We start from the raw sequence: 25,413 nt of genomic DNA on the forward strand, positions 1-25,413 counted from the left end.
GGATTTATGACCATCAACAGTCTATCTAAACAGCGAGGGGGCCCTGAACGCTGATCCCCCTGGAGGTTACAGAGCAAAGGGCTTAGCCAGCTCAGGGGTGATGTGGAGTGAGGGGCCCCTCATGTGGGTGTACATGGAAGGCCTGTGGCAGGAGGCCTGTGAGACAGCAGAGCCTGCTGTGGACAGTCAGTGGTCTCTATGCCACACGTGGGGGCTACATCTTCCCAAGGACAAACTACCACCAGACAGCATTAGGGGTGGGGAGGGACAGGACACAGCACGTGCAGGGAAGCTGCAGGCTGTGCCAGGCACTTATAGCAGCACAGCCTGCCAACATGTTGAACATGCCAGGAAAGGGGGTGGCAGGACCCCGAGTTATTTCCAAGCAGTACACTCCACTTGCTTGATTTCAGGGGCAGGGATGACGTTCCAGAACCTCATCACTTCACAGAACCAACAAGGTCAGCAGCCTGAGCCACAGAGAGGGCAGGACACTGCTGGTACAAGTAGGCAAGTTCAGGGACAGGACTGGAGCCAGGTGCTGAGGGCCCACCCGCCCCAGTCCAGAAGCTAGGCTGGGCCTGCCTCTCCCCAGGGCCCCTTGGATATCAGTGGGCGGTGTTTCTTATATACTTGTTCAGAAAGCGATAAGCCAGTGGCCAAAGGACAGAGTGGGTTGTAAGGTGCGTGTGAAGGCTGGTAACTGAACATCAGGGGGAGCACCCCCTGGCTGTCACTGGACAAGTGTCCCCTCCAGGCCTTGCTCCCCTTGCATCTGTGCAAGTCTAGGGGCTTCTGGGCATTATCCTTCACCTGCTGCCTGGTGGAGTGCACCTCACCCCCCACGCAGAGGCCAGGAGCAGCCACATGGCTGACGGAAAAGGTGCAGAAAAGGCATGGAGGGAGGCCAGGCTCTGCTCCTCCAGTGGACGTTACACTGGGAGCACAGGGCCGAGGAGCCTGGGCAGGAGGAGTGGGTCTCTACCCTTCAATACTCTAAACATGTCAGCAGAGAACAGTGATGTGTGGAGGGGAAAGTCATCAAGTCACCTGACAAGGTAGGCAAGTCAAGGCTCAGGGCAGGGAGAGGCCTTGGGGCCCAGGAAGGACAAACAGGGCGCTGGCGGTCGCTTCAGGTGCTTTTATTGGTTCAACTGCAGGGCTGGAGTCCAGGCAACGCTACTGCAAACCCAACCGACACACACCTGCAAGCCCCAAGTGGGAGCACTGGGAGCAGACTGGTTGGTGGAGGCCGGGCACCTAGTCCCCCCTCGCTGAGCTACGGTGCCTGGTGCCTGGTGCCATGAGAGGGTGTGTCCACACAAGGGCAGGTAGGGTGAAGGTGGAGACAGGGGCCTCTCCCCTATGCAAGAGGAGATGGCTAAGCTGCCTGGGCCCGAGCCTGCTGGCAGGGTACCCCCACTCCTTATGTTGACCCCCGACTCTCTTTGGACAAAATAAAGTGCATTACTGAACAAAGAGTGACTCAAAACCAGAAGCAGAGAAATCACAACACTTTTTCTTTAGCTAAAAGACAAAAGGAAACGAACTATGCAGATGCCAGAACTTCAGGGTGAGTAGGACACTGGTCAAAGAGAAAAGGAAATTAGCTCGGTAGATAAAGACCAGAGCAAGTACAGGAGGAACGGTGGGGGCCGCGAGGTCTGAGGTCAGCGCCCTCCTGCTCCCCCTGCAGACTCACATCTGATCAAAGGAGCACATGACTTGGGCCAGATGGTCCTCCCAGCTTGCTGGCAGGTGGCCACAGATGAACTGGGGAAACAGCGGGCTCTGCACCTCCTGCCCCCCAGAACAGACCCGCTGTAGCCAGACCCAACCCCACTGGCCACTTGGTGTCCCACGCCAGGTGGACCTGGAGTGCCAGGCACAGCCCTTGCCACAGGTGAACACATGCCCAAGTGCTCTCTGTTCACAGGCCAAAGGCGAGGGAGGGTCACACAGGCTTGCCTCCTGCCCTAGGACAGAGACATGAAGTCCCCAAGCAGCCTGTGTCTGGGTCAGCCTCTCCCATGGGTGGGTGCAGTGCAGCTCAGAGATACGGCTCTTGTTAAGGCAAAGAGGCATCAGGATGTCCATGGCTCCCGGAGAAAGGCCAGACCGGAGCCCAACCACAGAGGAAACGCAGGGACCCCAGAGCACATGCAAAGTCTGACCACAACCTTTGTCCTGGGATAGCCTGGACCCATACCTCAGCACAGTACGTACTTTCCAACGTCCCCGCAGCAGCCCCACAGCTGCTGTACTGTGGCCTGGCCTGTACCGGGGCCACATCACCGTGCCAGAGGCCAGGGCCCGGGCAGGGCAACAGGAAGGAATGGTGTGTGGGGTGAAGGGGACCAGAGCTTCCAGCCCTGCCTGGGCCACCCAGCTCACCCCATGCAGGCCTGGTCAGCAGTGCTGGCCCCCCAGAGAGGCTGCCTGCTCAGTGGGAGCCAGCACTAGGTTCCTGCTTGGACTACCTGGGTCTGCACCTGTCCCAGCCGTGTGGCTTGGCAGGAAAGTCTCAGGCACTGAGGTTCATTTGTGAGAAGACCTGACTGTGGGTCCCCCGTCCACCCATCCAGCCTGCACACACCTCCAGGGACTCATTAAAGGAGGGACGAAGGTGGAAACTAGTCTCTCACTCTCCTTTTAAGCAGTTTTTATCTTAAAAAAAATAAATAAAAGTCTTCTTTGCAGGAATTACTGATAACTGTTATTACAACCAAAGCAGACTTTAAAATCCCCCCTGGACGCTGGGTGAGAGCAGGAAAGGGCGGGCAGCAGATTCACCTGCAGACCAAGCGGACGGGAGACCAGCGAGCCCGTGGCCACGCATTTCCACCGCACGATGGCTACTGGAAGGGGAAGAGGTGGCCCTCACAGGCAGGGTCTGCCCCAGAGCAACGGGGTACAGAGGTCACCAAGAGCTCCCAACCAAAAACATGGGAGGGGCAGGAACCAAAAGCATCCAAAAGGAAGGAAAAAAGAAAGCTGGATGGGGCCAGCAAGCCCTCCCACCCCCTCAATTCCAGGTGATGATTTAGAGGCACCTAGTCCTTCTACCACAGTGGGAGCTGCTGCAGGGCATCCGGATGGGGCCATATGGTGCCTCCAGCAAGAGACTGGTATCAGCCCACAGAGCACCAGCCTGGCTCCCTCCCTCCAGGGAAGCCTGGTGCTGAGAAGCTTCATGGGTCAGAGACCCCCAGGGCAGCCGCCCCCGCCTCGCCTTCAGGGCTGCCTGCGGTGGGGCATGGCTGCAACAACCCTGGCTTCAGAGAGGGCTAGGGTGGGCCCAGTCTGGGCAGCAGGGCCCAGGAGCCCTAGGTCCTGGGGAGGCTGCACATCTCGCAGTGGCCGGTGCCTGGCTGGTTCATGAAGGTGCAGTGCTGACAGGCCCACATGGCGGCCGAGGTGGTGTGTGCAGAGCCCCCGACGGCTCCGTACTCGTGGAGGCCTGGAAGCTGCACACCGACTGTGCCTGTGGAGCAGGAAGAGAAGCCGTGTTCATCATTTCTGTACTGGGAAGCTGTCCCACCCCATCTGAGAGCTCTGCACAGCTGCTTATCAGGGTAGGAGTGGACTCTAAAAGCAATTGCTGCGGGCGTGGACAGATGCGGCTTGAGAGCCCTACCGTGGGTCCCCTGCTCAAACACAGAACCCCGATAAGTAAAGCTGCTGTCTGCAGAGCGGAAAGCTGTCAGCTGTGGCCACTCATGCACCTGCCCACCCTCCTTGCTTGCTCTGTCAGTAGTTCCTTCCTTCTCACTGCTGAGCAGTAGAGCTCGGTGTGAACACCATCCCTGGTTATCTATCCCCCTCCTGATGGACAGATGGGTCATTGCCAGGTTTGAGCCATTGTGAACAAAGCTGCCATGAATATTCTTAAACAAATCTTGGCGTGGATCTGTGTTTGCATGTCTCTTGGGTAGCAGTGGGCTTGCTGGGTCATCCTCACTGGGGCGTGCGAGAGCTCCAGCTGCTCTGGGAGCTCGTGAGCACGTGATGCGGCCGGTGTTTGCATCTCAGCCACCCTCAAGACGTGTAGTGGTACCTCGTTTAGTTTTCATTCTTCTGATGACTGATGGTGACCATCACTGTAATTCTTTTTATGGAACATCTTCTGTGGAATATCTTCTCCCAGTCTGTTCCTTGCCTTTTCAAGTTTTTGACAGCATCTCTCGATGAGCCCAAGTGTTTCATTCTGATAAAGTCCAACTGACCAATCTTTTTTTTTTTTTTAAATAAATTTATTTATTTATGGCTGCACTGGGTCTTTGTTGCTGCGCACAAGCTTTCTCTAGTTGCGGCGAGTGGGGGCTACTCTTCGTTGCGGTGTGTGGGCTTCTCACAGCAGTGGCTTCTCTTGTTGCAGAGCATGGGCTCTAGGCCTGTGGGCTGCAGTAGTTGTGGCACTTGGGCTCAGTAGTTGTGGCTCGTGGGCTCTAGAGCGCAGGCTCAGTAGTTGTGGCACATAGGCTTAGTTGCTCTGCAGCATGTGGGATCTTCCCGGACCAGGGCTCAAACCTGTGTCCCCTGCATTGGCAGGCGGATTCTTAACCACTGTACCACCAAGGAAGTCCTGAACAATTTTTGTTTGTTTGTTTTAATATTTATTATTTATTTGGTTGCACTGGGTCTTAGTTGAGGCTTGTGGGCTCCTTAGTTGCAGCACGTGGGCTCCTTAGTTGCGGCAAGCGGATTCCTTACTTGTGGCATGCAAACTCTTAGTTGCGTCATGCATGTGGGATCTAGTTCCCCAACCAGAGATCGAACCCAGGCCCCCTGCATTGGGAGCGCGGAGTCTTATCCACTGCACCACCAGGGAAGTCCCCAAATGACCAATCTTTTATGGTCAGTGTTTTTCTCTGTCCTACCTCAAGGTTCTGAATATATTCAACTTGTTTTTTTGTGTTTGTTTTTTTACAGAAATCTTGCTTTATAGTTGTAGCTCTTACCGTTAGAGTCTATGACCCAGCCTGTATTGATTTTATATGTGGGGTGTACTGTAGAAGTCAAGGTTCATTCTGCCCACACAGATATCCAGTTGTTTTGTCACATTTTCCTGAAAAGGGCACCTCCTCATTTAATTGCTCAGGTGCCCTTGTTATCACCCAGTTCTCTCCGTCTGGACCATCAGTCTATTTATTCTCATGCCAACAGCATCCAGCCTTAAACACAGCAACCTTTTACTACTGAAAACAGGCAGTGCACGTCCTCCAGCTTCATTCTTCTTTTTCCACGATTGTCTTCTAGGCCCTCTGCATCCCCAGATAAATTTTAAAACTTCTTCCCCATCCTCCCCCTGCTAGCTAGCTAGCTAGCTAGCTAGCCAGCCAGCTAAATAAATAAACAAATAAATGAATGACTGTATGTATGTATGTATGTATATAAAACTGACATGTTAAAAATATCTTGTCTTCCAGTCCAGACAATGGGATTTCTTTCCCATTTGCTTAGCTCTTCTTCTGGCAAAGTGTTAAGTTTTCAGCAAAGAGCTCTTACGTAGCTTCCACTGACTATGTCCCGAGATCTCTCATGGTCTGTGACTCTGCATTTGTAAAGGGTACTCTATTGCTAATTTGTGTTACCAACCCTATGCAGTGACTGGAATTCCACGAGTAGTGTTATCTGTTGACAGCATTTGACAATCATGTAGCACTTTTTTAGCAAAGTGAGTGTCGGTGAACACCAGGTGCTCTCCCAACAGAGGCTGCAGGCAGCAGGTCCAGACAGTGTCACCCTGCTGCCGGAGGACTGACGCCTGACTCGGGCTTGGGTTTCCTCCCACCCTGTCTAAGTATGAGGCATGAAGCCAATGGGACCCAGCTCCTATGGGGTCGCTAGCTTTTCATTAGTGTCTAATGGGGGTGGCAAAAGCAAGCCAAATGCTCAGACTGAAACCTTTCCTGATCTAGTTTTCCTTTCGCCCAACTGGGCCAATGCTTGTCCAGGATAACCTCTTAGCCAACCCGCCCCCTGTCCCGGCTTCCCTGTGTGCACTTTCTGGGCTGTGAGAGAGGGCTCCAAACTACTAAAGCTGCTGCAGTCAATGTTTGTGTGTGAAGCATCTGAAGAATAACACCAGGGGCTTGGAGAGCCCAGTACGTGGGAGAGTTGGACCAGGTGCTGAGATCCTGGCCGGCACCTCACCACTGTCCACCCAAGGACACAAGGCCGTGGGCTTCGCTGTAGGGAATTTGGTGGGAACAATGGGTCCTCTGTTTCAGAATGTGAGGGCAAGAAGAGTACATGGCACATCCTGCCCTTTTACTGTTTGGTTGTCAGAATCGTATAAAAAGAAAACTTAAGAAGAAGAACGACACAATGAATACCAAAGCTCCTCAACCCCTGAGCTTCTAGGTACTTAGTGTCGAGAGAAAATAAGAACCCTGCTGGACTCCCTGTGGCTTGGGTTCCACTGAGGGTTTCCTGGCTAATTTTGGCTCAAGTATCAGCCCACTAGATTGAGAAAATATTTAAACACTTTTTTATATGTACTTTCATTGTTGTCTTCAGGGGGCGTTACAGTACTTCTCAAAGCCGCAGGGAAAAGGGCCGCCATGGTCACCCTCTCGAGCTCTCAGCTGGGGGGCTTGGTGGCCACGGCGCTGGCAGCGTGGGGGCAGCTCCCAAGGCTGATTGACAGAGGCGCTCACCCGGGAGACACAAGATCCCCGAACTCTATTCTCTAACTCTTTTCCTCCTTATCCACCAAGAATGCTCTGAGAACTGATGGGAAAGGGGAAAAGAAAAGCCTGAGGAGTCCAGAAGGTCTCCGCACTCAGCACTTAGGTGAGTCTGAAGTTTCTGTTCATCTAAAACAATGACTTTCAAACTGCTCCTAAAATGCTTGAAGAATAGCGTATCTGGTATGTACGTGTACAAAAATCCATGGAACTGTATACCCAAGATCTGTGGCCTTTACACGTATGTTATAGTGATGAAAACATCTGTGGGCCCCGGCAGAGGTCTGCTTGTTCCTTTGCCCACGACGCTGTCAGAAGGCATCTGGGGTCAGGTGTCCAGGGCCCGGGAAGAAGTACTGGAGCCCTGAAGGGCAGGAGTTTGGACCCTGGCAATGGGGACCGCAGGAGGGTAAGACACTTACTGCAGAGCTGCTCGATGGTGGCCCACTGCTCAGACTTCTTCCACGTCTGGGCGAGCTCCTCATTTCTGGTCCTCACGGCCTCCAGCAGCAAGCTGATGCTGTCCTGCAAGAAGCCAAAAAAGAAGGTTCCAACTCGCTTCACTGACGGTAGATAGACTTGTTCACAAGTTTCTTTTTCCCCAACGTCGAGACACACTTCAGAGGGAATTTCAAAAATCTCACAGGCTGTTACTATGAAATGCAAAACACCACACACTTAGGTTTATAAATACAAGTGCTAAATTCTTCCCAGAGATCCCCAGGTTGGCTGCTGTGCTACTCTGTGTCCCAGGCTGGCTGTGCTCCACCCCACTAGGTAATCACAGCTCACAGCCCTTCTCCTGAGGGCCTGGGTGGATGGGCAGGAGCCTCATGGCCGTGAGGCCCACCCTCATCCCTCACACCCTCCTTGGCCCTCTGTTTTCTCCATCACGTCTGTATCTCAATACACTCTGCATCCTAGGCCTCCAGGGTCAAAGTGAAGAGAACTAAATAGTTTTTATAATGAGAGACTTCGAAAGCCTTCCAGGGGCTCTCAGGCAGTATCTACAGAAAATGCTTCCTAACAAGTGACTGCAAAACAGTACACGTTTTCCAGGGAGAAGGCCCTAAGCTTTCACCACCTCCCCAACCGGAGGGGCAGCAGCTGAGCCGGGGGCTGGAGGTGCAACTCTCTGCGCTTAACAGGGAAGGCAAAGCCCGTGAAAAGTTTTGGGGTGCCTGGTGTCAAGTATCACAAGTGGGTAGTTTGGACAAAACACAGACACAAAATATAAGAACAGCTACAGGCCACCTGACATAGAAAAGCAGTGGGAGGAAGGAGCCTCTCCTTTCTACTCTGTCACCACGCAGAAATGCATTTCCTTGGGTCCCAGGCAGGAAAAGGGCCAAAGTAAAAGGATAGCCACGACACAACCCATGCAAGGGGCTTCCCGGCTGGACCTGCTGGCCCTGTGCTGCTCAGAGAGCAGCCGCCATCTGTAACACTCGCCCTCATCTCCCCCAGCAGCATGTCTTAAAAACGCCAACTGTGCAGCTGTGTGCCTGGGGCCTGGACGCTGGCCAACCTTCTGGGCCAAGGTGATAAACTGGAGCTGATTCGGGAAGAGGGGAGAGAGATCGGGAAGAAGCAGAGGCTGGGATTCTCAAACTGTTCCAACAGGAATTTTTAAATTGTTGGATCCCTCATGTTCCCGCTAGAAGGACACAGAGCTAAGTGGCCTCTGCGTCCCACGTGTTTCTAACAAACGGAAGAACTGTCCTCCATCACAGAGGGCAGACACTTTTGAACAAGCTGTTCCAGTGCAAACGCTAAAAGTGAAAAATTCACCTTTCTATCAAGGCCTTTGTGCAAAGCTGCTGCCCACAGGACAGGTTAAGGGGGACTTAGCTGCTCTGGTGCTGCCCAGTGTGCTCTGGTCTGAGGAGTGGAAGCCCACTTGGCCCGTACCTGCAGAGGCATGACGTCATTGGTGACCAGGAATAGCAGGAGGTGGAAATCCGAGATAGTGTCCAGGAACACGGATGAGGTGTTCTGGGACAGGTAGGTGGCCAGGCTGTGGAAGTCCTGGAGCGCCAGGTATGGGGGGAGACAGACACGAGCACCCGTTAGTCCCAAGCCAGAGTTGCAGGAGAGCCACTGTCCTACAAAGATGGAACTGAACACGTTCGGCGCTGATAGATGGGCCTCCCTGTCTCCTTCCAGAACCACATACTGGGAGCCATGGACAGAGGAATGCACAGTTGCAGAATAAGCTGTGGCCTCATCTCCCAGGAGAACACTCTCAGTACATTTGACTTATGGAAGAGTGTAAGCAACATGTCTGTGAAGCTGACCCAGCTGTGAGACATGTTCAAACTCACCTCTGGGGGCCAGTGGGAGTGGGAAGGGCCACTGCGGGGCTGGGAGAAGCCCCGTCTGTCTAGGTACATTGTTGATCCAGGGCAGCACGGTAGTGAGGAGTAGGAATTGGGGGGCGGTGGGGAGGATTACGTGACACTAACACTTTCAACAGGAGTGAAAGCGGGAGACTCATGAGTGCCACCCCAGTCAGTGGCTCTGCACCTCCACAAGCATCTGGGCAGATGGGCAGTGAGGAAACCAAAGCATCAGAGAGGCCTTGTACACTAATCACAGCTTCAGAAGACAATCTCACTGTACACATTCTTTAACCAGGCCCCTTTCTGTAGTGCCTGTTATCAACCTGGGATGTGTGTTCACAGACCATTGATGTGGCAGGACAAGGCAGTCACAGCAGTTCTGATCGGGCCTGATGTGCAGGTGAGAGCCAAGGTGGCCAGGCCACATGAGGCCCCACGGCTTGGATGGTGCCTGAGAAACATGGCAGGGTGATGAGGTAGGGGGCAGAGCACACAGCAAAGTGAGACACTGTCACAAAAGACAACGCTTACCAACAATCAATAACGTTGTTGGGAGAGGACAAAAACTGACCAATAAAACAGGCCCCCTGAGAATGGTCCTTCCGGCAAATCCATAGGCCTGAGGACTTACAGGGATTTGCCTCTGTGCTCATCCACTGCCCCTGCCCTGGAGAGGGCTCATGTGATCAGCACTGTCTTAGAAAAAGGCCTAGCCAGGTTTTGTCACAAAAACAAATCAGGAGAGTCAGAAAGCTTGGTACTTTCGAGAAAAACAATAGTGACACTAGATAAACAAACAGTAGTGACTCTAAATTATGTTTCTAAAGACAAAGAGCTTACCTGTGTCTCACCCAATACATCCCGGTTTTCAATAGGAAATGGATTTTGTGAAATAGAAAAAGTATAAACTGGATCCTTGGGGAAAGTTGTTGTGATCTAATGAACGAAAACACAAATCTGTGATAAATTAATTGTGCTATAAAGAAGGGTGTGGGCCCTGAGCACACCCCTCCCTGGAGCCCTGAGCTGCTCACAGCAGCAAGAGTCCTAACTGTTCTACACTGAAGGGAATGCTTAACTATTAGGACAGCCCCTAAATGAAAACTCTGAAACTGTGACTCTGGAAGGCAAACGGAAGAATCATTTTTCATGACTGGTAAGATCATGGTGCCTGTGGGCAGGTTCCTAACTCCAGCCCCACTAGGACGGCCTCTCACACAGCTGCTCTCCTGCTGCCGCGGGTGAACTAGACAGCGGGCCACGGGAAAGAGCACAGGTGTGAGCACCATCTCAGGAGCTGACTCCGTTCCTGTCATCGGGTCTGGAGGGCATGTGCAGAACCAGCCCCTGATGGTTCTGAGAGCCACAGTGCCCTCCAGCAAGCCGGCTGAGGCCTTCTCAGTTCCCAGGCACCACTCCAGGGACCAGGGCACATCCAGGCAGCAAGAGAAGCAAGGCTGCTGAGATGCAGGCATGGCTCTCGCCTGAAGATGGCTGGAGTCAGGAGCTTGTGTCCAAAGCGGAGCCTAAGCCCTTCATTTGGCTCAGACATGCTTTAGTAACGACAGAGGGGATTTTAAATCCAACAATCAATAGAAGCTACAGGGACAGTGGCAAATGTGCAAGAATCAATACAAATACAGTTTCTCATTCCTCCTGGCAGATGCCCCTCCCCAAAAACGCACCCAAGTGTAAGCCATCATCAGCCATCTTTTGGTTGACACAGCTTTTCCTCTGCAATATAACACTAGCAGCAGCAGATTATACCTCGTCCAGATTTAGTGTAGCTATTCTGGTTCCTTCGGGACTATTTCTAAAGAATGAAAATGTTGCTCTGGCCTGTTTTCTGCATCAGTGAAGGCAGCGAGCTGTTCCAGGCCTGCTGGCCCAGGACCTGCTGTGACCGTGCCAGCGCTGTGAACGGTAAGCTGAGCCATCAGCATCTCCCTAAATCGAGCCCCGCTGGCCTTTTATGGACGAGACCCCGTGGCCTCAGGGCACAAGGTGTGGCCTCGAGCACAGTGCCAGGTCCTACTGTGAGGCCTCGCTCTGTTCATCAGAGAGATACGGACGACCAGAGAGCCCATACCTCCTAAGGCCACCGTGAGGATCAAATGCACCCACACACGTGGAGCCCGCAGAATGGGTGGCACATGTGGGGCTCAGTCTCAGCTGTTGTCATGATTCTAGAGATGGCAGAGGGGCCACTCTGCTGCAGAGGCAAGGCCTGTGGCCTGCTCTCGCCCCTCCCTTTGGAAAGCAGATAAAAGGAGTGGACCAGCAACAATAGTAGACCCACTAGTTAAGTAAATGTGGAATTAAGGGAAGTATCTGTTAGACCTGTAATTGCAACCGACCTTGGAGAGCAACAGAACCAAGGTTCACACGGCAGTCTGTGCACATCCCAGATGCCGGGGGAGAGGATGCAGGGTGGTGAGCACTTTGCTTTGTGCTCAAACCCTCTCCCTACCCAGCCTGCCTCGTCACCTAGCTGACGCCTGGCCACCTGCAGAGCACCTCTGCAGAAGCCTGGAAGAGCCGCCTGGTCATGAGGTTTAGTCATCAGATGCCCTGGTCAGGTGGGGGTCTGGGGCCAGGCGAGGAGCTGAGCACACCTGTCTGGGCACCTGCTCCAACCTCCTTCCACAGTAAGAGAGCGCTTGGGTATCACAGGGTGGAATGCTCTCCCATCAACCAAACACTACGGTGACAACCACTAAGGCAAGAACTTAGCTCCTTCGTGAAAGGAAAGGGATGGGGAGGCCACTGGGAGAGAAGACCTCAGGAAGCTGGCTTTAAATCACGCAGACTCCTCCTAAGTGTATGCTCCATCAATCTGTTTTCATCTTAATTACACCCTAGGTAGTCTAAAAAGCAGATGCCTTTATGGCCTAGGTAATAAATATGTTCTCGGGAGCTGTCAGTTGGAATGGAGCGTTGGCGGGCTCAGCTCACAGGGACCCACTGCTCCAAATGCAATGATACTTTATAGCGTGAATCATATGCCCATCCTAGTCCAAATGCAGCCCGAATTCATCCTGGCAGGCAGCAATTAGGAGATGAGCCGCCTCCCGTACCCTTTGGACAGAGTGCTGACTACTGAAAATGCATCAGGCTCTAGTCCTGCAGCACGCACTCCCCTCTGCACTGTGGCCACATCTCCGTGAGCAGAGCACACCCCCAGAAAGGAGCCGAGACTTGGGGAAGGCGTGTTGGTACCAGGTACCTTCTTGGCTCCTGGAGTGCCCCCCAGGAGACCATGCCGCCCCCACGAGTGGGCCTCTGAGCTGTGGCAGCTGAGCTGTGGCCCGGGCAGCACCTGTGCACAGAGCCAGGGAGAGGCTCGCTGACCTCCAGAGGCTGCTTGGCCTTGTTGGTGGTCCTTTGCTACACTTTAGGTTGGGAGAAGTTAACCCTTTAAATTGTTTTTAAGGAAATAAAAAACTAAAAGCCCTTAAGGTTTCTAGCTTTTCAGGGATGCCAGGAGCTCAGTGACTCAAAACACCTCTGGATGCCTGTCCTGTGCAGGCAGAGGAGCAGGTATTCAAGCCGCCGCCCTTGCGAGGCCACCCCCCGCCGTCCTGACCTCCAGTGGGGAGATGACACACACTTACGTCTATGATCAGATACTCCACGGGCAGGGGGCGAGCCAGCTGGGTAATCTCGTTGCCAAACTTGTCTATGTCCTGAAACACAAGACAAAGGTCCAGGGCATGAGTGCAGATGTGCCGACCTGTGACAGGTTTTCCATTCACGTGCTTGTCTCACCCCTTAAATTACTACAATTCTTGTTGAAGTGTATGAAAAGCAGAGAGGAAAATGTGCACATTTTTGCAGTGAGTCCACCTTCCATCACTTCTTGGAGCTCTCGATGACGGCCACGACTCAAGAAAGAAGCCTTGGGGGCTTCCCTGGTGGCGCAGTGGTTAAGAATCTGCCTGCCAACGCAGGGTACACGGGTTTGAGGCCTGGTCCGGGAAGATCCCATATGCTGCGGAGCAACTAAGCCCATGCGCCACAACTACTAAGCCTGTGCTCTAGAGTCCGTGAGCCGCAACTACTAAGCCCACGCACCACAACTACTGAAGCCCGCGCGCCTAGAGCCCATGCTCCGCAGCAAGAGAAGCCACTGCAATGAGAGTCCCGCGCACTGCAATGAAGACCCAACGTAGCAACAAACAAACAAGCAAATACATATATATATATATATACACACACACACACATATATATATATACACACACACACACACACATATATATATACACACACACACATATATATATATATATATAAAAGCAGCCTTGCTCTTGACCATGGGGGTCTCCACCCACCAGCCTGGTGCTAAAGCAGTGGAGACACAGACCCTGGGCTCCCACCCTGTCAGGCCACATCTGTGCCCCTCCTCCTCTATAAGCTCTCCTAGTCTCACACCTGAATGCTAACTCTTAACAACCTTACACACACCTCTGAAAACCCAACTTCATGGAAACTTAATCCTTATACATTAATAAAATAAACACACACACAAATCAGTACACATACACACAAATACGCAGACATGGAAAACCTCCACCACCAATCTGTCAAAGTCTAAACTTGTTTTTGCTTTATCAGATGCATGGAACATAAAGTTTAATTATGGGGAAAAATGGCCAGCATATGTTCATTAATCATAAAATGACAATTAGATCTGATTTATGTCAAACTTGCTGAGTTCAAACACAGCTCTAGAAATAAATTCATAAGAACCAACACTTTTCATTAAAGATTCTGCAAGAGGGGGTCATATTTTCTATCTAAATCATCACTTAACATTATATAAATCATTCATTGAGTCATATATAAATTATACATCCATAATTTCCAATTATGGGGCCTTACATAAAAGTTTATGTTTATTAAAGCTCTCAGACCCTAATGGATGTCAAGCAGATCTCCCTGAGGCGTGCAGGTGACACAAAGCCACCCCTAGCACATCACACTTTCCGGGGATGTCAGAGGCCCATGCCATCTTTTGAGACAACCTTCTCAGGCTGTCCTACATTAAACCGAGTCCATTATCCTAACAGGAATTCCAGAGGCTCCATGTGGCCCTGCTCCTTTTTTTTTGCCCCCAGAAATTAAACTCTCTGGTCCGCAGCACATCTCAGATTATCCACACCTTCCCTACCTTTTCTCTGTTCACAACCCAGAGAGCTGCTAGCAAGAACCTGCCCCTCTGCCCTTCCAGAAAACGGTCCAAATACATCTAACCAAACACATCTAAGCCAGCTACATAGGGAGGAGGAGCACCATCAAAGGACAGGTTCCTGGAAACAATGTCCGTTCTGTCTGTCTGCCTTCCTTTGAGGTTGGAATACTGTCCCTTCCACCTGGGCAAGAGTCCCTGGTCCTTCCACATGCTCGTTGCTGCAGCAGGTAGGCTGGGCCTGGCTTTCCGTGGCTCTACCAGCTTTGACAGTGGCAGCCCAAGGTATGAGGCCTGCTGAGTGGGTCCTGGGGCCCCAGAAGCGGTAGTTTCTCACTGGAAGAAATACGGTAGGAGGCGGGAATCAAACCCAATCAAACTAAATCACCATTTCCAAAAATAAACGCTTGCCCCTACAAGAAACAACCTGCAACAATTCACACATAATTAGCCCGTCTGGAATTCATCTTCAAATCTAATTAAGCTCTAATATGCAGAGACATTTTCCCAGCACCTGTTCGCTTTAATCTTCCCCTCTAGGGATGATTCTTGTTAAATGCCCCCCTCTCTTTTCTGTGTGTCATGCTATTCTCTTTCAAATTTAACTACCCCACTGCATCCTTCTGCTCCCCAAGAAAATAAAGGTGCTGCATCCCCTTCTCTTCCCTGGAGGAAAAGCAGGTACCTTCTATCTCTCCCCCATGCCTTCACTCAAATGTTTTTGCCAACCAAGCCCTAGCCCCATACACCATTTTAAAAGGCAATTACTTTTTATGGGCGTTAGCAAATGTCAGGCAGAAAACACTAGAAGGAAGACATCTTAATTCTTAGTTTGGCAGCCGCCAAAGTGTCAGCAGTTTTATCTCCACCTGGAGCAAGACACTGGGAGAGTCAGAAATTGAGGTCCCTGGTGCCTCGCTACCTGCTATCGGCCATGTCTGGAAACATCAACAAGAAATCCAGGGATCTCTGTCTTTGTTAGCTCAAAGGCAGGCAGGCTTTGTGCCAGGACAACAGCAAACTCCACTTACTGGGTGGCACCATCTTGCTTTGGAAAAGGAAAATGAAATCCTTAATGTATTGCTTTTCTTCTTACAAAACTGGCAAGAAGGTAACAAGTGAAACTAGCAGTTTGAGACTTCACAGAATAAAGCAAAAAAAAAGTTCTCAGGACAAAGTCTCCTAAAGAATCCCATTTAGGACTCCCCTGGTGGCACAGTGGTTAAGAAGCCACCTGCCAATGCTGGGGACACGGGTTCGAGCCCTGGTCCGAGAACATCCCACATGCCAAGGAGTAACTAAGCCCACAACTACGGAGCCTGCGCTCTAGAGCCTGCATGCTACCACTACTGAGCCCACGTGCTGCAACTACTGAAGCCCACGTGCCTAGAGCCCGTGCTCCGCAACAAGAGAAGCCACCGCAATGAGGAGCCCGCGCACTGCAACAAAGACCCAATGCAGCCAAATAAAAAAAAAATAAAAAATTTAAAAGTTAAAAAAATAAAAGCACTAAAAGAAAATGTAGGTAAATATACAGCTTTGAGGTAAAGAATTACTTCCTAAGTATGATGACAAAGGCAGGAATTACAATGAAAAAGGATTAAGGTACCTTTGAAATCACAAAATGTTACACCTTACTTTGTATGAAAAGTATAAAGAAAATGATATCCTGGCATGTGTCTGCAACATATGACAAAGGGTTAATGTATAAAACTTCACAAACGAATGCGAAAGTGATGAACCACCTTACAAATACCTCAGGGCACACAGAGGCGATTCATAAAGAAAACACCCACACACACAGGAGACTTGGGACAGAGTGAGTGCAGAGCGTGGGGTCCTGAGAGCAGGGCCCAGGCAGGCGAGCAGACAAGCGCAGGGCTGGCCTGCGGCACAGTCTGAGCATGTAACTGCAGCCTTCTCGGAGGAACTTTGGGAGACCACACGAAACCCTTGAAATATATGCTATCCTTTGACAAAACAACGCTTGGAATGGTTTGCTTGGAATGTCTCAAGTAACTCAGCACACACATGGAGTGAGCTTCTGGATGAGCCACAAAGCACTTCTGGTAAGTGCCAGATGCCGGGACAAACCCGTGTCGGGCTGAGGACAGGTCAGTAAATGATGGCTAGGACAGAGAAGACTCCACAGTCCCCCCCAGAGAGCGCCAGTCCCCTCCACAGCCGCGACGCCGCAGCTGCCTGCACGCTCTCTCCTCCCCGCTGCAGCCATCTGTCAACTCTTCCAGCTCCTCAGCACTGAGCCCACAACCACCCTTCATGCCAGGAACCACCCTGCTGCCCCTCCGCCTGGGCAGCTGCCTAAGAGCAGTGTTCCCTGGGGTCTCCAAGACCCTCTTTGTCCATTGAACAGTCTCGGCTTCTCTCCTCTACTTCCAAGGCTTTAATTTGGGGTTTCTGGGCAGATAACTGTGAAAAGGCACCCTCGGTCCGTACCTCTTGACCTCCTTCCAGTCCCACCACATCGAACTTCAAACATGGGCACCTGAACTCACCCCACCCACCCCCTGCTCTCACCACTACTCATCTAGGTTTACAACTCCAGCACCCACCACTCACCCAAACCAGAGACCCAGTTCCATCCTGGCCTCGCTGGGACCGTGCAAGGCCCATGGGGCTCTTGGCTCCAGGACACCCTCTCCATCCCCAAACTCCATGGGGAGCAGACACATGTCACCTGGACTGTGGCACCAGCCTTCTCACTGGCCACCGGACTCTGTACCCAGAAAGAATCTTCCACACCGGGGAGCTCCCTCCCCACAGCCTGGCCTTCAGCTCCTCCAGCCGCACCTCACACTGGATGGTAGGCCCACCGCACATCTCTCTCCTGCTGCCCCTCCTGGATCGGCCCTGGCATTTGATACTCACGTTGCTGCAAAAGCTTCCTGCCTCCAGACCCCTCTTCACGCCACATCCAGCAAGATCGTTCCAGAATCACCTTCCATCTTTCTTTCTTTGGCTTCTCACTGCCCACCACCCCCATCACATGCACACTCCAGCTAGACTGAGCCTGGGCCCCCTAGATGCGCCATGCCCTCTGGACGTGTGGCCCCCAGATGGGCTTCCTCCCCACCTGGCTAACTTCCACGCCACACTGGACACCTCAACAGCCACCAACAGACCACCTGGGAAGAGAGGACGATTGTGACTTGCTCATCACTGTAGCCCCAGGGTCTGGCGAGGGACCCGGCACCCTATCCACAGCTGGACTGAGTGCAGAGGCTGCGGTCCCAGGGGCAAGGCCTTGTCAACGTCCACGTGTCCATGCATGCACGCAGGGTGCTAGAAGGACAGGTGAAGGCGGGTGTTGGGGTGTCTATTTGCTTATTAACCTGTAATGCAGGATTTCCCATAATAAATATACATTTGATTTCACATTAATAAAATGTTCTGAGTTAATATTTAGAAGGCTTGCACTCCTAATGCACACGGAACCATCCACCTCACTGTCCTGCTGCCCACCCCCAAGCATCCCCCCGCCGGCTGCTTAGATCCTCGCTCCAAAACCCTCCTCTGTGTGCACCTCTCCCCACCTTTACAGGAGATGCTCCCCGGCCATTCTTTCACTGGCTGCACAGAACTTCCCAGGACAGACACATCAGAGCTGTAGACAAGGGTGGACCCTCAAGCTTTCCACCCCCGTCTCCTATGTGAACGCACATACAAACGTGTATACGTACAGGCATCAACATCTACAGGTGTGCCTTCAAAAAACAAAAAGTTAATTGGGATTTTACTGTATATAGATACATTTACAATTTTACATCATGAGTTTTATCCCATATCTTCAAGTAATTTTCAAACACACACCTTTAGTGATCACAGAATATCCCACCATATAGATGTATTATAATTTAATGCCTCTGTTACTAGACATTTAGATTGCTTTAAGTTTTTGTTACCACAGATAACACCATGATGAACAGCCTTAGACAAATATGGGTACGTGTCCTGTTTACAAGGTATTTTTTAAATCCAACCCCAAAGCCCACAGGAGGACTAAAAGGATTACTTAAATGTTTGCTTTCATAGGTCTCTTTGCTCAAACTGATATTTTCCTGAAACGTATGAGAAATGAGTGTCTCAAATCCTACAGGGCTATAAACAATCCTGGGAAGCCCTTCTAGCCTGCTCTCACTAACGGGCAAGTGAGCAATCTAAGAAAACAGCAGCATGATTAAGGAAATGACGTGTTCCATGACAAAAGGGAGCTCTCTTCTTAAGGGTAAGAAGCTTACAAGACATGGAAATAAAAAGCAAATTTCCAACCTGATAAAGGCTACTACAAAAAAACCCACAGCAAACTCACAGTTTATGATGAAATCCCGAAAGCACCTCCTTTACAATTAAAAACGAGACAAAAGTGCTGATCACTGGACATTGTTCCAGAAGCCCTAGCCAGCATGAGGAGTGAAAATGAAGGGAAGGGAGAAAAAGAACTGTCACTCCTGGATAATACACTCATCTGTGTAGAGAACCCAGAACACACATACAAATTAGAGGAACAAGTAACAGACAGCTGAGCTGCCAAATGGCAGTTTTTATAATACGTAGAAACCATAAAGTACCTAGAAACAATCTAACAAACGATGGACAAGACTTTCAAGGAGAAAAATCCTAACTTTCTGAGAGACGTCAAAGAACAAGAAACAAAGGGCAGCATCACACACATTTCGGGGAGTGGGGTGGGGTGGGGTGGGCGATGACCTCTGGGCGTGACCTATTTGTTTTGTGCAACCTGCAGGCAAGTCTCCATGAAGGAGTGGAGGGTCAGGAACAGTCAGAGCTCGGGAAGAAAAGCAGGGAAGGGCTGTGATGGATCAGGGACGAAGAGTAAAGTTACAGTGACTCAGACAGTGCGACATTGGTGCTGGCTGAGGAACACCGGCCAGTGGACAGAAGGGAGGACAGAGACACAGCCACGATCACAGAGACGACTGGTAATGGAAAGGCACCTCAGATCAACAGAGAAAGAAGAGGGTTTTTCCCAATAAATGGTGTTCAGACAGTATATGACTAAAAAAAAATTAAGAAGGAAACTGGGGGGCTTCCCTGGTGGCGCAGTGGTTGAGAATCTGCCTGCTAATGCAGGGGAGACAGGTTCGAGCCCTGGTCTGGGAGGATCCCACGTACCGCGGAGCAGCTGGGCCCGTGAGCCGCAGCTGCTGAGCCTGCGCGTCTGGAGCCTGTGCTCCGCGACAGGAGAGGCCGCAGCGGTGAGAGGCCCACGCACTGCGATGAAGAGTGGCCTCCGCTTGCCGCAACTAGAGAAAGCCCTCGCACAGAAACGAAGGCCCAACACAGCCAAATAAATAAATAAATAAATAATAATTAAAGGTGCTAACAATTTAAAAAAAAAAGAAGAAGGAAACTGGGCCCCTATCTCACACCACACATCTGAAATAATCCCAGGTGGAAGAAGAACCCAAAACCATCAACCTTAGAGAAGACAAGATAACAGACTTTCTTTGTCATTCAAAATGCCAACCATAAAGACAAGATTCAGAAAGCTGACCACATGGAAACCTTCTGCCTCAATGACACCACAGGGAGTGGAGAGGCAGAGGTGTCACACCCCTGACTGACAGGGTTAGAGGCAGGGAGAAAAAGACTGAACCACCCAGGGAAGAAGAGGAAACAGACACAACAAGCAAGTCACAGGAGACAGGACGAGCCAACAAACGAAGAAAAAGGAGCCTGGCCTCACTTATGATCAGGACGGCACAGTTACAGCTCGAGGAAATGTCCCATGGGTGCCTGAGAGGGGAGTGGGACTCGGGCCCAAGGCTGCGGAGCGCGGTGGTTCGCACAGCATTCTGCTCGCAGCGGGCACATGCCAAGGTGACATGATGGCCACATGCAGGCAGGTCTCAGGCCACACCGGGATAAGTGAACATGGCCCATCTCCAAGGACAGAAGAACACAGTTTTGGGTCTACAGTGTGCAGCAACATATAAAACTCACAACACCTGGTTTAGGAAAACACACAAAGGAGGTAAAACTAGAAGAAAAGCAAGCAAGTCATAGTGCACCCCCGAAGGCAGTGCTCCCTCTGGAGGGGGGAGAAAAGGAGACAGAAGCAGAGAGAAGGATCCAGCAGCTTCAGAGGCGACAGGAACGTTCTGGTCCTTAACTCTGGGATAGAGACTCGGGATTGGTATTTCTGCTTTAAAATTTATTCCTTAAACATGTTTTATAAATAATCTTTCATATCTACTCAATATTTAATTTTTTTAAATTAATTTATTTATTTATTTTTGGCTGTGTTGGGTCTTTGTTGCTGTGTGTGGGCTTTCTCTAGTTGCGGCGAGCAGCGGCTACTCTTTGTCGTGGTGTGCAGGCTTCTCACTGCAGTGGCTTCTTATTGCGGAGCACGGACTCTAGGCGCACAGGCTTCAGTAGTTGTGGCACGCGGGCTCAGTAGTTGTGGCTCGCAGGCTCTAGAGAGCAGGCTCAGTAGTTGTGGTGCATGGGCTTAGCTGCTCTGCGGCATGTGGGATCTTCCTGGACCAGGGCTCAAACCCTGGTCCCCTGCATTGGCAGGCGGATTCTTAACCACTGTGCCACTAGGGAAGTCCCTATGTTTAACTTTTAAAACTCTGAAAAGAGAAAGAAATGGCAGCCTGATGACCCTGGAGCAATGTATTCATGCACACTGAGCGTACCGGGACTGCACAGACCTCTGTGGCTAAAGCAGAGGGGCTCTCCACAAGGACAACAGGCCCCGTTACAGCCCCCAGACCAGTGAGCTGTGCCAAAAGGCTCAGGACGGCAGCCAGCAGGACCACCAGGTCTCAGGGTCTAAAAATGAGTCAAAACGTAGATTCTGCATTCCAAAACAGTGCCATACAAATGCATCTTATAAAATAGAAACTTTTGTGGGAAAGACTGAACCCTCACATTGGTTCCCAGAGTGGTGTGACTTGATGTGTGAATGTTTAATAATGGTTTAAAACTAATGATTCTTCAAAGTACCTGATGCCTACACAGGATTTGTGTAAGGGTGAGATCTGTGTTATCAAGCCAGGTAATTGCTATTAAACACCACAGGAGGGAAGAGACAATGGGAGTTCCTAAACAAGGCTCTTTGGAAATATTTCTTTCAAGAATGATATGGAGAACACTTTCCCAGGGCTCCTTACTGTCCCGAAATCTGAGGGGTCATCTAAGCAAGTTGTCACAGGCCAGCCTCACTTTGTCCCTCCACTGCCACCACCTGAAAGGAGCAGATACAACAGTGAGGCCTCCCTGCTGCAGAGGAAAGACAGACTGCTCACCACCTGCTGGCCCGGCCTTCCTGGCTCAGTGACGGTCCCCGCCCCCACAGCCCTCGGACCACGCAGCAGCGCTAATTCAGAAGCAGAATGAAGACCTTCATTCCAAAGAGCTGAGGAGGAGACCAGGAGCAGGGACAAGACTCTCAGGCCCTTGTGCCCTTCCTTTGCACATCACCCGCTGCCACAGACGCCCACAGCATGGACGAGCCGGCTCCAGACGGGGTCTCGGCCCCACTTCTGATCCCTGAAGAGGTGAAGTCTTTGTCACAATCAGGTAGTCTCCGGTCTCCAAATCACCACCAGGAGGAGGCCCCGGAGCCCCTCAGCTTCTAGGCGCTCTCCCGGGTGTTTGATGCATCCCGCAGGTAGTAAGCTGCGCCCATACCACCGAACGCTATTCGGCAATGAAAAGAATGAAGTACTGCAGGCTGCAGGCATGGAGGAACCTTGAGACATTACGGTAAGTGGTGAAAAGTCAGTCACAGAAGACCACACACTGTAGGATTCCGTCAGGGAAACCTCAGAGAAAGCAGATCAGTGGTTGCCAGGAGTTGGGAGGATTGGGGTGTAACTGCTAAAGGATGTAGGGCTTCTTTTTGGGGGACAAAAATGTTCTAAAATTAGATTGTGGTGATGGCTACACAACCCTGCAAACATCCTAAGAGCCCCTGAGCTGGGCACATTAAATGAGTGAATTGTGTGGTATGTGAATTGCATCTCAATAAAGCTGTTTAAAAATGCAGACTTAGGGACTTCCCTGGTCCAGTGGCTAAGACTCCGTGCTCCCAATGAAGGGGGCCTGGGTTTGATCCCTGGTCAGGGAACTAGATCCCACATGCTGCAACTAAAAGATCCCGCATGCCGCAACGAAAATCCTGCATGCGGCAACGAAGATCCTGCATGTGGCAACTAAGACCTGGTGCAGCCAAATAAATAAATAGTTTTTAGAGAGAATTTTTAAAAATTAAACTAAATAAAATTTTAAAAAATAAATAAGTAAAAATGCACACTTGCTGGAACAATAAAAACAACAAAACAATGACTAGACATGCACACACTGATATAAAAAAATTGCTGAAAGATATCAAATCATTTTAAAGAAATTAGATCATCACTCTTTCTGGGTTTTCATTGCTTGCCTATTTTATTTCCAGGCCCCTTCTGCCAGCAGGTCTTTGTGGCCTAAGTGCAGTGAGATTGTGAGCAGACCTGTCAACCTAGAACTCCTTACACAGTGAAAATATCCTTCAGAAATGGAGAACAACATACTTCTCAGACACACAAGAGCAGCCCTGGACTACAAGAAATATTAAAGGGGTCCTCCAGACAGAGCGGTGCCAGATGGAAACCAAAGTCTGCCCAGGATGCGGAACAGGCAAGGTGCCTGCCTGTGACCAGAGCAACTCCCATGAGGAGGATGGGAGCCGTGTTGCTAATCCCCAGGGAAGCACCCAACTCCGACTTGTTCAAACCAGATCACAGTTTTCAAAAAAGTCGTTTTTATAGCTTTCACAGGAAACAAAGGTTTAGAAATGGACAACTGCTCGTCTAAGCGGTTAACCTAAACTTGGGTCCCGTCAGGAGAGCCTAACTTCTGCCAAGCAGCTCCAACCTTCACTCCTGCTGAGGCCCTGTTAGGCACCAATTCTCCTTTTCAGAAACTGAAACGGTCTGTGTTGCAGTGGTTTCACTTCTATTATGTACCCCTAAACCCAGTGCGTGTCACCCCCACTTCTGCTTATAAGCCCTAACACTACAGAAGCCTGCCTGAGTAGCTAACAAAAGCCCTGGAAATGCCACAGAGTCCCTTATCCACAAGCTAGGCTCTAGACGACCACGGCTGACCAACAGCTCCCATGGCCAGAATGCACCAAAATTAGCAACGTCCAGGACAGGTCAGCGTCCATGCTGCTCTCCATCCACTTCTCCCTTTCGGTACCACTGCATTTTTACCTTATAAAACACATCAGGCACGTACTGCTCGCTGCTGGACTCCTTGGCGTAGCCGAGCTCAGGGGCGTCCTTGCAGGGCAGCAGGCACTCATCTCGGACCAGCGCCATGCACTGATTGGACACCTGGTACCCTTCAAAGTGCACCTGGTTGTCGGGGCCACCTGCAAGAGAGAGACCTTCAGCGAGAATCCTCCAAAGGACGTTCAAAACAAGTGTCATCCTTTACCTTGGACCTGCAGAACCAACTTTCATGAGTGTGTCTTGGATAAGAATCAAAAATGTTTGACAGCAGTTTTACGACAGCCTTGGGCACAAGGCCTTGAACACAGGGTGTGCAGATGCCACTGCATCTCCTCAAACAGGCCCCACCAGTGACACGCTCTCTCAGAATCGGGAAGCAAGACTGTTAAACCTTCTCCAACACCCACCCAAAAGCATACTTGGGCTCCTGGTTTTTAGTTTCACAGAGACGTGAACAACAGACAGAGCCCTATGTTCCAGCAAATTCTGTTCTTGAGTGAATGCAGGGAGACGAACGGGAGTGGATGGGAGAAAACAGAAACCTTTCCCAGCACAGTGTCAGTACCTGCATAGCATGGAGAGCAGGCCCTGACCTCAGACACCTGTGCAGCTGGCACATCAAGGAGGCGTGGACCCCACCACAGTGCCTAGGAGGTTGCTCTCCCTGCACTGAGCCCTGCCCTCCACGCCTTCCACTCTAACCTCTCTCAGGCCCTGCTCCAAAGAAACCCACAGTAGGGCTTACAGTTTGGGACAAGGGTAAAACCCATCCCAAACGGGTCAGGAGGTCAGGCAGTACCGAGCATGCAGCCGTCCTCCTCTCCTGCAGAATCAGGGTTACACTCTTACAACTATAACAGCCATCATTTTTATGGCTTTGGAGAATTTAAAAAAACCTTCAATATCTCTTAGTTTCTTTGACAAAAACAGAATAAGTTACTGATCAGGGAACAGAAATTTTATCTGTCTGGCTCTCAAACATTTACCAGAAAGCAGATGTGATGGCCAAGCAATCAAAAATGTGAAGGACAGGGCAGAGCCAGCCTCCAAGGGACAAACAGGGGCCAGTGTCTGCTCAACTCCGCACACCAGAGGCCAACAGCAGCTGGCTTCCAAATGCTGCATCACACTGGACTCCAAAGGCCCGGTGGACAGTCAAGCCCAGCATCTTCTCTCTGGCCCTCAACTCACACACTCGGGGGAGGTGGCCAGGCCTGGACAATGACCGCTAAGGTCAAGGCAGCAAACACAGGGCATGTGACCCTCTGGTGCAATCCGGGGAATGAACGTCATAGCACAATGAGTGTGCAGTTCACAAGGAGCAGAGAAGGTCGGGAAGGAACATGGAGGAGCCGCCCTTGGTGTGTGTCCTGTAAACCTGTGCTGGTTTTGAGACAGATCTGGCCTGTGAGAACCAGGGAAAAATGGAAAGCAGTATTTGTAAAACGGAAGGTTCTTAAAAAAAGCAAACTCAGTCCATATGCATAGTCTCCAAAGGTAGAGTCACTGACAGGAACCGCAAGCTCCCCTTTCCATGTGGAAAAGCAAGAAACCAGGTCCTGAGGGGTTCTCTGAACCTTGCTGGAAACCTGGTACTGTCCCAGAGACGAAGCAGGCCAGGCCAGTTAACTCTCATTCCCTTCCCAAATCAGTCCATCAGGAAGTCCACTGTGTGATGGAAAGGGGCGGTGATAAAGGACAGCTGCTACTGAGTCTGAGACACAGCCCAGAAAGTAACACACACAGCTGAGAAATGGGTGTGAGTGTGCCAGGTGACCGAGACACAGAAACCAGCATCATGGCAGGGAGTTTAAACTTGGGCTCTGTGGTGATTCTCCTTCCACAAGCTCCATCATGTGCACATGGGCAACCCCACATGTAATCATCACTCTTTTCCCCTAAAGGTTTCAAGCTAG

The 25,413-nt window shown here is 51.0% G+C and overlaps 1 protein-coding gene across 2 annotated transcripts in view; it reads right to left on the reverse strand.

Moving 5' to 3' along the window:
- Positions 1-1,126: 1,126 nt before the first annotated feature.
- The window catches only part of NPLOC4 (NPL4 homolog, ubiquitin recognition factor), a 56,777-nt gene continuing 32,490 nt past the window's right edge, over positions 1,127-25,413 (reverse strand). The window contains exons 12-17 of one of the 2 annotated variants that reach the window (XM_082373590.1): positions 23,477-23,637; positions 12,649-12,720; positions 9,875-9,970; positions 8,604-8,720; positions 7,115-7,217; positions 1,127-3,484 (exon numbers count right to left, since the gene is read on the reverse strand). In XM_082373590.1, the coding sequence (XP_082229716.1) occupies positions 3,327-3,484; positions 7,115-7,217; positions 8,604-8,720; positions 9,875-9,970; positions 12,649-12,720; positions 23,477-23,637 (707 nt within the window). In that variant the 3' untranslated portion in view covers positions 1,127-3,326. The remainder of the gene's footprint in view (positions 3,485-7,114; positions 7,218-8,603; positions 8,721-9,874; positions 9,971-12,648; positions 12,721-23,476; positions 23,638-25,413) is intronic. The other variant, XM_082373591.1, reaches the window with a different exon arrangement.

The sequence above is a fragment of the Balaenoptera borealis genome (assembly GCF_965194805.1).
Source record: "Balaenoptera borealis genome assembly, chromosome: 20".
Classification (NCBI taxonomy): Eukaryota; Metazoa; Chordata; class Mammalia; order Artiodactyla; family Balaenopteridae; genus Balaenoptera; species Balaenoptera borealis.